At 46.8% G+C, this 12,195-nt stretch overlaps 1 protein-coding gene across 1 annotated transcript in view; it reads right to left on the minus strand.

The window, feature by feature from the left end:
- Window positions 1-3,925: 3,925 nt before the first annotated feature.
- Window positions 3,926-12,195, minus strand: part of ESR2 (estrogen receptor 2) — a gene marked incomplete at both ends in the record, with an annotated part of 52,609 nt that continues 44,339 nt past the window's right edge. Inside the window, 2 exons of the mRNA XM_080809747.1 lie at window positions 3,926-4,112; window positions 6,006-6,186. Coding sequence (XP_080665873.1) covers window positions 3,926-4,112; window positions 6,006-6,186 — 368 coding nt within the window. The remainder of the gene's footprint in view (window positions 4,113-6,005; window positions 6,187-12,195) is intronic.

Below are 12,195 nucleotides of genomic sequence, written 5' to 3' on the forward strand. Positions count from 1 at the left end.
AGTAGTTTCACAACCTCGAGCAGGTCAAAGCCCCCTCTGGGCTTTAATTTACATGTGTATCCAAGATGAGATTGAACTTCCGTGTCAGGTTTGTAAGCTGTCACTGTATCCAGAGTGTTGTGCAAATTGGGAGGACCCCACAGAAGCCCGAGTGGCATGCGTGTCAGATGCCAACTGATGCATGCATTCTGTGGTCTAAGAATATCTTTTCAGTTTTGTGTTAAACTCAGCTGCACGATTACCTTAGGCACTAGAACTCGGCCTCTGCTCAGCTCTGTCACTCACTTCCCTGTGGGACCCTGGGTGAGTTCCCTTATACTCCAGTTTCCACAACCAGAAAGTTAGGATCACTGTAATTATTATTAAATGTGAAAGTATGAGGCATTGAGAACTCTGTCTGGCACACAGTAAGTGGCACACAGATATTTTTAGTTGCTAACTGGTATATTTTTATCATTTCCTTCACATAGTCTTTATTATGTGTTCTAAAAGGTTTCTAGCAGCTTAAAGAAATGTGTCAAATCTTAATAAAAAAAACGCCTTGTTTCAAAATAGACCTAGACGCAGAAGGTTCACCTTGAATTTGAAAAGGTGTCTATCTGTGCAAGCTCCTTAGCAGATTTAAATAACAACCAAACTGGTTTCACATGCCGGAACATTCTAGAATTGCTTCATCCTAGCTTATATATATGAATATATAAGTAGCTCTGCCAAAAATTGGTAACTGATTTCTTTTTACTGAAATCTGGAGTAATTGCCCTCCCAAGGGCTAGCAGGTGAAATAATCCAGGGAGAGACCATCTCCCTCCCAGAGCCTGTGTCGATTTTGTCTTGTGTTGTTCTTAATATAGTTAAGGCCCTCCAGATTTATGTTCCCACCTCAATTTTTTAAGAAAAATCTCTTCAAAATTATTTTAGGGTCAATTCCTCTGTAGTTGGTCCCAGTGGACAGTGTGACAGGCCTGAGGCCACACAGAGGGGCTGGAGGGAGGGGAAGGCAGGGTGCAGTTAGGACGACGCCTGAAAACTCACTGCAGGCCCAGCTCACCCACCCTGGTCCTCTTTAGGGATTGCTAGCGCCCCCCTCAGGAATCTGAACATTCTGTTCTAATGTGATCTGTGTTAAGAATATTCCATGTTAATTGTTTCATTAAGATGTGTCCACATGATCCCATATAAGACACTCATGTTTTTGGAATTAACCCCAAATCTCATTTCATCTCCCACAAATAAGTTTCTCACATTAAACAATAACTCACAGATCAAAATGGAGGAAAGGAATCTTGCCACACGAGTCTGAGGCAAAGCTGAGGCTCACTTTTCCATAATACACAAAGTGTAGCTGGGTGTGTTCCCCCCACCCATACTCAAATTATTTCCTGTTTACAGTTGTCAGGTCCTATTCCCCCTTGTTCATTCCTTTTAAAAACTGATCTTGAAAACAGTGAAGTCCTCGTTGCTAGGCTATGGCAGAATTTTAAGTTGTCCATAGATCATTAGGATGGGGTATGGATACTCCCCAAAACAGAAGACATTTAAAAGAAAGCACTGTTTAGGAGACATTATTAATCTTTAAAATGGATACTGAGGATTTACGAAAAACATATAAAAACAGCAGACTGGCTACACACTGGTGTCTGCTTTAGAGGACAGTTTGGAACAGATGGGCCCAGAGATTGAAAACACTCCCATCTGCGAGGAGGAAAGGGCCCTACACTATTCAAAACAAAAGGAAGAACACCTTTCAGCTATAGACCAGGTTATCTCAACTGTCTCCTTGGCCCAGACCCCAGTTCTAAGAGACAGCCTTGCCCCGACGGCCCCCCCCCCCAAGGCTGGACTGACCGCTGTGGCAGTCTGAGCCAAGAATAAATGACCTAAAGTATTAACAGCCCCCTCATGGGCTAACTCCAAATGCAGGGAAGCAGGCAGCCTCACAAAGCATGCAGGAATAACTAGGAAATGAGCAGTGGGCCCTGGGAGAGCTCACTAGCACACGCACCAGCCCAGGCAAGTGCAGCATTTGGTATAGAAAGCTGCTTCGCCCCCCGAGACCAATCTAGTCTCTACTGTGGGCATCAAAATCCAACCTAAAATACGTCAGTCCCTATCAGCCACTGTGGCAGTGGCTTAGACCTCGTTCTGGTTTTGTTTTTTAATCTGGTAATTTCCTTGTAAGTATAATTAAGAGAATTTCACCAGCAAATACTTGTTCAAGACTGCCTCCCTTGCCTCCCACTTCCTGTTCTCCAGCCTTGTAACTGCAGTTTGTTGGGGTGCAGGTCTAGGCTGGCCGGAAAGAGAGAACATCAACCTTCTGGATGTTCCCCGGTTCCCGTAAAATGCAACGCTTGCGTTCTGCACGGAGTCTCACCTAGGCTGCAACACTGAACCACGAGGAATCATTTCAGACCAACTCAGAATACAGACAACGGCGTGCACTCCCTAGCTCTGTGTCTGAGTGTTTCTGAGACAGCTCTGCTCAACTTGTAGTAAATCTGCACCAATACCGAAATTAAGAATTATTTAAGGACTCCCTAGCAGAAACCAACCTTCATAACATCGAATTTAATCTTCCTGATGTCTTAATAAATACAGAATGTGCCAGCCAAAGTAAACCCATTTTCAAAAAGAGAATGAGTTTCATTGATCACAAGGTAGTTTTTCAAAACATCATCACAAAAATCAAACATGTATGTAACCACTCACTGCCAAGGTATAGATGTAACCCCTTTAATGTGTTCACTATGTTCCTGAAGATTTCAGTGTTTTAAAAGTGAGTTAAAATTATAATTCCAGATGTTGCTTTATCATCTTGTCCTATCTATGTCCCACTTGGAATAGGAACGAATATTCTTCTATGAAGTTTCCATTTCACCCAGCTCGCCATATAAATGTTCTGATAAGAAAATAGTTTAAAAGAGCGCTACGGTGTAAAAATTCTTTCTTGCTATAAATAACTATCCCTAGATATTTTTTAAAGTAGAGTTCACAAACCAGGTCTCCTTAAAGTGATACGCTCACCAAGTCTACACAGCCTGACATGTCCCCGTCTGGATGGCTGATGTGGTGCTTGTGGCTGCCCCCAGGGAAGCAGTGTGGCTGTGACCCAGACCCACAGGAGAAACCCATTCCTGCAAATGCTGAGCCTTTCTCCAGCACCCACTGAGCTCCTTGGGACGGGAGTTTTAAGGAAGGGACAGAGATTTAAATCTCCACAATCCTCCATAAAAGTGATCAAACACATAAATGCGCCCCCAAATAATGAGCAGGCTCTATGAATGCAAATCAAGAGGAATGAACCCCTATGGAGATGGCAGCAAGGTCTGGGGGAAGGGCGTGGCTCACCTCCCAGCCCGACCACTGGCTCCCCAGGTCACGATCCCTCTGGCCTTCGACAGTAATAGCGATACATGACCTCAGTCCTCATAGGCCTGTGACATTAAGTGTGTGGAACTAGTTCAGTGGCCCTGAAGAGAGCAAACGGAGGTCTGTGTAAGGGCAGGTTAGGCTGCATGATAAAGGTTAGTCCACTTCCGTAAGGGCCCCAGCGTCTCCCCTCTACACACCTTGCACAGCGAATTTCCACCATTCATTCCCAAACCTTTAAGATGTTTTCCAGAGGGGCGGAAGGGAGATGAGAAGAAAGGACCACACTGAGATCCTAAGAGGCTTAGCAAGAGGTGACGTGGGCATTGGAACATACCCCCGGAACCAGGGAACACTGCAGCTTTCTCACCCGACTCCTGGGAAGCGGGGCGTTCGGGCGCAGGATGGTACCCGGCTCAGCCTGCCGTAACCAAAGGAGGGACCACACGAGCCAGACGACGAAGCCTGCCCATCCCAGACAGAGCTCACGGTTTGCATTGGAGGTCACACTTCAGCCTCTGACCTCCTCTGTGGCCTGTTCGCCTCAGACGGGGCATCAGTGGGACGGGTGCTTCTGGGAGTCCTCCCTGCTCTTACTCTCCTCTGCTGCGCTGCACTCGGCCCCAGCAAGCGAGGACTTGTGCCCGCGAAGCGTGTGGGCGTTCAGCATCTCCAGCAGCAGGTCGTAGACTGGGACCACGTTTTTGCATTTCATGTTGAGCAGGTGTTCCATGCCCTTGTTACTGGAGGACAAAAAGACGCCAAGAGTCCTTCCTGGGAGGCAGCCATGGGAACGTCAAGATCTTCCCCAGCTCTCCCATCACAGCCGGTCTACCTTCCACCCCCTAAACCTCCCCCAGCCATTTCTTCTAGGGTTCTTGCGTCTGGCTCCTTCAGTCATCTACACTTATGGGCAGGACCTTAGTGTCCTATCACCACCCACCCACAGTGGCCCGACAGCACCTGGCAGAGTGCCGGGAATTCTCATCGTGCACAGTAGCTGTGTTCTACATAGTTCCACTAACACTGAATTAGCAAATACATTGCTTCTGCGGGAAATGCGGGGAATGCAGGATTATGTGCCCAAGGCTCTGGTCCCAACATTTTCATCATCCGGTTAATACTGAGCCCTGGTGTACCTGTGTTTTTGTTTAAAGACACCTTATTTAACATGAATTGTTGCTTCATTAACATTTAACTCACAGCCGATGATACCATAGCTCACACGTGAACAGAGCTTACCCAACACGCTTATTTTCTCCATAAGGCACATCACAGCCTTCTTGCGCTTAGGAACACTAAGCTTCATCACTATGCTTGGGGGCCATTTACAGACCGTGGACTCACCAACAAAAAGCACAAAAATGCAAAAACATGGCACTAACTAGACCACGCAAAGGACATTTCTTTATAGTATGAGAGCCGAAACAAGAACAAAATGGTCCCCTTGCTTGACCTCAGTTGGGAATGTAAGTGTGGGCAACTCAATTTTTTTGCCACCCTAAGCTGTCCTTGAAGGACCACAGAAATGCCACTAAGTATGGATTCAGGGGTTACAAATAAGTTTTTAAAAGTAGTCAAATTTGCAGAGCACCTGGGTGGCTTAAGTCAGTTAAGTGTCTGTCTTCGGCTCAGGTCATGATCTCAGGGCCCTGGGATCGAGTCCAGCACCGGGCTCCCTGCTCTGCAGGGAGGCTGCTTCTCCCCTTTCCTCTGCCTGCCACTCCCCCTGCTTGTGCTCTCTCTCCGTCTGCCAAGTAAATAAAATCTCGGGAAAAAAAAAATAGTCCAATTTGCAAATAAAGACTCTGTGACTAATGAGAGTGGGCTCTATCTGTTCTGCAAATGGTTCTGTGTCAGTAATTATTCAGGAGAAAACAAGGTGGACGTTGCTTCGTTTCCTCCCCTTGTTATAATTCTTGAGGTGAATACTGTCCTTCTCCACAGCCTCTAGACTCTTCCCCACCTTGGGTAGCAATGACCTTCTGTCCTCACTCCTCTCTGCCAGCCCCAGGGCAGGGCCGCCCTCCTCCTAGGAGCCATCAAGCACCAAGCATCTCTAAACCAGCACAGAGCCATCGTGCTACACCCGTCCCCCTCCATCAGCATACACTGAATGCACTCTCCTCGCACCCCGGACTTCCGAAACCGTGGGCCTCCCCAGTTCCCTCAGATCTCATTATTAACATCCTGATGCTGCTGCTGAGAAGACCCACTCCTGGGGAAGGCTTTAAAAGGGCACGCCCCCAGATCCCTAGCCTGAGGAGCTGATCTAGAGGAGCTGAGTTTAGCCTCCTCAAGCAAATGACCTCAGAGTGGTGGTGCAAGGAGGGGTGGCCCCTTTTAGAATCCCATAAATAAGCCCAAATCCCAATCACGTGCAACTATGGTAGCACGTGACATCCGCTCAGTGCCCGCAGTGCTGACCTCCGGCCACAGCTGCGTGCGCTGATGAAGAACGCCCCCCCTCTTCCCTTTCAGAGGTTTATTTTCCTTTAGAGGTCAAAATTCTACCTCCTCACTCTCAAACCTGCAAACATTTTCCCCGAAGCTCTTAGGCCTTCGCAGGGCACAGGCACACCCCCACACCCCGGCCCACCCCACACCCCCAGCAGAGCGGCCCCCAGGGACTGTACCTGGCGTGTCGAACGTGAGAGAGGAGCATCAGGAGGTTAGCCAGGCGCACGGACTGCTGCTGGGAGGGAATCCCACTCTTGGCAATCACCCAGACCAGAGCGTCGGTCACCGCGTTCAGCAGGTGAGTCAGCTTCCGGCGGCTCTCAGCCTCCTGGCTTGCTGCGGCCAAAGGGTACATACCTGGACAGAGTGACAGCCACAAGTCACCACTCTGAGACAAGGAAATGGAAGTTAGGGGCTCAGCTGGGAAGCATGGCTACATTCTCCAGAAAGGGGGCCAGACTGATCTGGGTTGTTCAGGTATCTGCATGTGTGGTGATATCACTGGCCCTTGATGTCCTTCCCCCAAGACCCAGCCCCATCGCCAAGCCCAGATGGATGTGGACCAGTCAACTGGTCTCTCAGAACACCACTGGCCCACAACTGTGGCCTCTGGGAGCAGAAAACTATCTAGTGGCCAGAGGCCATTAACCTGGTGTGTCTCAGCAGTAGCAACAAATACACAGACAGAGGTGATGAGAAAGTGAGATCAATCCTACCCTTCCCCACTAGGAGGGTCCCTCATCTAAGGGGAGTTTAACAGACAAAAGACCAGGGCCATCCAGCCTGCCTGGGCCCCCTGCAGACAGACTGAGCCCGTGGCCAGGCCCGTGGCATCACACCTCCAGTGGCACCTTGCTGGGGCAGGAAGACCATCTCTAGTTTCCTGCACTAGACCAGTTTCCTAGCTCTTCGAGCGCGGCTCCTCATTGAGCAAAGTCTGCAGGCACAGGTCTCCGAGGTTCCCAAAACCAGCGCAAGAGGGAGGTTGCTTCCCTTATCCGCCAGGCCCTGCTCTGTGTTTAATTCCCCTCCGACTCTAGGCTCAGAGATCCTGTAGCCTCCCACTATTTGCAAATTAACAGCTCGGGTCAATCTTCTTGCCCCCACTCCCCACTCCAACTCCTCCCATTCTGGAAGCTATTCTGGAAATAATTAGCTTCTCTACTAGGCTTTCCGTTTCAAAGTAAGAATAAAGGGGAACTCTGTGAAATCCTCAGGGGAGCTGCTGGCTGTGGGCTAGAATGATCATGGGGACCAGCACGCCACCATCCATATCCATGGCTTGGGGCAGTTTTTGTTCTCTATTTTGACTGGCACTTGTTCAATTAAGATAATTCAATTAAGATAACTCAATTCAGTACAGTTCAGTTGAGGGAAACGACATCCTGAAGCACAATTATGCAAGTGTCCGGCTACCCACATCCCCGGGGCCATGTCCCTCCACAATGTCAGACGACGCAGACTTCACATAGTCAGCTTCCTACAACAGCCCACAACTGCTTCCCTAACTCACTGGCTCACCTTGTTCTCCAGTGACTCTTCCTGGCCACCCCCCACATCCTCCAAACTCCCACTGAACCTCACAGCAGGTCCCCTGCTCTTCTACCACACTACAGGGGAAACAAGCCCCACCCTTGACCCAGTGCTTCCCAATCTGAGCGGCCAAAATGCAGACCTGCTCATGTGGCCCCCTTCCCAGCTCTTGGGCCCAAGTCCAAACCATCTGGTGCAGCTCTCAAGGGTACCAGGCCTCCCTCTGCTCTTTTCATCCTCATTTCCCACCACACCTCACCTTGAACCCCACTTTCAACTCCAGAGCACATGGCACACAGAACATGCTGCGCTTTCTACTTAGGAACTCTCTCCCCCCGCTCCTCCTCCTTGTCTCCACCCTCCCTTCTCTTAGCTACATCCACTCCTCCTTTAGATCCCAGCCTGGTGGTGAACTTCCTTCTGGAAGCTTCCCTGCTCTGCCTACCACCCCACCCTAAGTCTACCTTGGATTCTCTGAAGCTCTGATGGTGCCCATACACCCCCAACAAGGATCCCCTTGTACACAGCCTGTGGCCACCTTCCCAACCCTGAGAGACACTGGACAGAAGCACTTTGAGAGCACAAACCCTGTCTGCTTATCCTTATATCCTCATTACCTAGTGCAATGGCTGACAGGGAATAAATACCCACAAATGGAGGAATTGGGTTAATTCACACGGGTTCCGATATTTGCATCGTTGTAGCCAATCATGCCATCATAATGGAAATGATCAACATGCTTGTTCCAGTCTGCTCTGCTACATGATGTGTGAGCCATGGATGTCTACTGTCTTAAATGTGGTTTCGGATTCGAAAGGGAGTTAAAAGAGTCTACCAGTACTTGTGTCAATCCAAAGTGACAGTGAAAAAATACTCAGCTAGGATACAAGTGTTCATAGCAACATCACACACGATAGCCTTAAAGTGGAAACAAACCAAGCGTCCATTAGCTAAGAAATGGATACACAAAATGGGGTATATCCATACAGCAGAATATCACTCAGACAAAAAAAGAACAAAATACTTGTTTGTGTTTTGTTCATGCTACAACATGGGTGAACCTTGAAAACCTGATGCCAAGTGAAAGAAGCCAGTTACAAAGGACCATGTTTTGTATGATTCCACGTATCGGGCCAATCTGGAATAGGCAAATCTATACAGACAAAAAAGAGATGACTGGCTGCCTAGGCGTAAGGGTGAGACAAAAATTAGGTAGTGATAGCTAATGAGTACAGGTTTTCTTTTGGGGTGATGAAAATGTTCTAAAATTGGTTGTGATAACGGGTACCTAAGTCTATGGATACACTAAAATTCACTGAATTGTACATTTCAAATGGGTGAACTGTATAGTATGTGAATTCCTCCTCATAAAAGAGTACCCGTTGCCAAGGGCAAGCCCTGGGTCTTCCACAGGCTGTAGGGGCAGCACAGCTCTAAAAAGGACCATCATTGTCAATCACTAACAAGGAATCTGGGGACAGGAGTCAGCCAAGTTTTGGAAGGGCTGTATCAATTTTAGATATGGCAAATGCTTTTATATCCAAAAAGACTAACCTATTTAAAACCATCCTGGGAGGGAACTGGGCTGAAAAATATCCATGTTGCTGCCTCTTCGGTTAGCAGTGCCATGCCTGTACTTTGGGCGTTCACACACCTTGGGCTCACCAAACATGTTACATAGCAGGCTCTGGCAGAGGCAGGAGACAGGACACAAAGCCCCTCCCTCTAGGATGCTCATTGCCCAGTCACACAGGAAACAAAAATCAATCTCCTCTAACCCACCCAAAGTAAAAACATTATGACTCATTCCAGAACAAAATTAAACTTTTCATGAAACTAAAGAAGCACAGCATCAAAGGCGAGATCTTGGCACCATGCCCCAACAGACCAAAGAAAGTAAAATAAAAACAAAGACATAATCTCTCCTCTTTATCACCTGGGAACAGCTGTGTGTTCCTCTCACTAACCCACCTGCGGACATTCTGAGCAGCACACGGCGGGCGTGGGGGGCAACACCCCCAAGATCTGCCACATGCTGTGTTCAAAGGATGAAGATATACTGAAGGGAAATAAATCAGAAAATTTAAAGTGTTTAATAAAGACCCCGGAATACTAACCAAAGGAAAAATGCCTCGCTTTTAGGAGGCACGTGTCATGTTTGTTTATTTGCTTTAAGGAAAGGAACCTCTAGCCGTGACCCTTCCCTCTATCACCATCTCCTACCCCAGCACCGTAAGAACAGGCTGGTATCTGGGAAGTGCCCATGACATGAAACTAGGAGGCCGGTGTTCACAACGATTGGCCCCCACGTTCTCCATCAATAGAAAGGCCCCTGTCTTGCCTCTTCCGCACCCTTCTGTGTGTCCGTTTGTGCCTCTGCCTTCACCAGCCCACTTTACCGGGACTCTCCCAAAAACTCAGTGTGAACCAGGGCTTGAACTGATGTGTCCATCATCTTCATGTCAAAGAGGATTGCCCGGTTCTAAGCCCCTATTTCTTTCATTGAACAAAAAGTCTAATCCTCTTTAAGCCTGAAAATTGTTTAGATAAATAGACCTATTCCTAATTTTAAATATTTTTTTAAAGATTTTTTATTTATCCATATGACAGAGATCACAAGTAGGCAGAGGCAGCAGAGAGAGAGGAAGGGAAGCAGGCTCCCCGCTGAGCAGAGAGCCCGATGTGGGGCTCAATCCCAGGACCATGACCTGAGCCGAAGGCAGAGGCTTAACCCACTGAGCCACCCAGGCGCCCCCCTAATTTTAAATATTTTAAAAGGCCATCTGTGGATTGATCCCACTCTGTATCCTAGATTCAGTCCAACAGAAGACTTACTCAGTTTTTTCAGATTTCTGGTGATAAGATGGCTGGTCCCACTACTCTTAATTTGGATATTATAGTGTATACCCCTATTCTAGACCAAAAGAATGTTATCTAGTTCACTTTGACATTTTTATCATTTAGAAGTCACTGGCACATATGAAAACTAAATAAATATTTACTGAATTGAAATTGGATTAAAAATTAATATTCATCCCATATTATATGCACTATTAGGGGAGATAAATAACCCTAAAGTATGCAGCTATTTAAAATGTAACTACCGGGCACCTAGGTGGCTCATTGGGTTAAGCCACTGCCTTCGGCTCAGGTTATGATCTCAGGGTCCTGGGATCGAGTCCCGCGTCAGGCTCTCTGCTCAACACAGAGCCTGCTTCCCTCTCTCTCTCTGCCTACTGTGATCTCTCTCTGTCAAATAAATAAATAAAATCTTTAAAAAAAAAAATGTAACTACCAGGGCATCTGCCTTCAGCTCAGGTCATGATCTCCAGGTCTTGGAATTGAGCTCCACATCGGGCTCCCTGCTCTGCAGGGAGTCTGCTTCCCCCTCTGCCCCTCCCCCTGCTCATGCTCTTGCATGCGCACGCGCCTCTCCCTCTCTCTCTCTCTCAAATAAATAGAATCTTCAAAAAAAACCAAATGTAACTACCTACACCTGAAACAAATATAACTATTTTATGTCAACTGTATCTCAATAAAAAAACAAATATCCCATTAAAAATGGGTGATTTCAACAGATACTTCTCCAAAGAAGCTATACAGACCACAAACAAGCACATGAAAAAAAAATGTATATCATTAGTTATTACAAAAATACCAACAAACCACAATAATATACCATCACACACCTGTTAGCATGACTAAGGATCCTGCATTCTAGAAAACTCCTCAGTCCCAGGCAAATCTAAATGGTTGGTCACCCTAAATTACATTTAAATAAAATTTTATAAAATGCAAACTAAATCTATAATGACAAATTCTATTGGGGGCTGCACAGAATTGGACAGGGGAAGGAAGTGTAGAAGGCAGAAGTTATTTAGAGGTACAGGAAGCTTCTGCGTGTGACAGATGGATTCACTATCTTGATTGTGGCCATGCTTTCAAGGGCATATATATAAAAATGTCCAAAGGCATAAAATTGTATACTTTAAACAAGTACAATTTATTGTAGATTAATTATGCCTCATAGTTCTGCAGTCAAATGCTCTACCACTGAGCTATACCCCCGTGCCTCATGGTTCTGTTAAAAATAGTCTTGGCCATAAAAAAAATTCATGTGTGTGTATATATATATTATTAATATATATAGAAGTTTATATATACGTACATACACATAACTACTAAACCTGACCTGGCCACCTAGTATGCTGATACCAGGGCAAACCTAACTGATGCCATTATCCCAACTCGAGCTCATTGCTTACACAGGAAAACAAGAGACCACCCTACTAAGGAGACTGTCGTCTCCAGACAGACAGCCCAGTGCTTACCTAGCGCAGCAAGAAAAGCTGCCGGCAGCAGTTAGCAGCCCTCAGAGACCCTGCTCTTTCAAAATGGGACAGAGAACATCCACAGCCTTCTGACTCTAAGAAACCTACTCCATTTCTCTTCTCACGACCCTCAGCCCCGGGGCCCTCACCCTGTGCTGGATATGGTCCCTGCTGGACAGTATGTCTCTTCCACTCCGGCCGCAATCTGTGCTCCCTTCATCTTTCTTTTTCTGTTTTGTTTTCATTATATTGTTTCCAGATTTGTCGAGGTATAACTGACCTACAATCACCTGCACATTTTTAATGGGTACGATTTTATTAGTTTTGATATGTATTTATGTACACACACACACACACACACACACACCATAAAACCCTAAGTGTAATCAAGACTGCACACATTCATCACCCCCAAAAGTTCTCTCACGACCCTGAGTAATCTATTCCTCCAACTCTCCCAACTCCCATCCCATCCCCTGGCAACCACAAATCTGTTCCTACT

Source organism: Martes martes, assembly GCF_963455335.1.
Source record: "Martes martes genome assembly, chromosome: 7".
NCBI lineage: Eukaryota > Metazoa > Chordata > Mammalia > Carnivora > Mustelidae > Martes > Martes martes.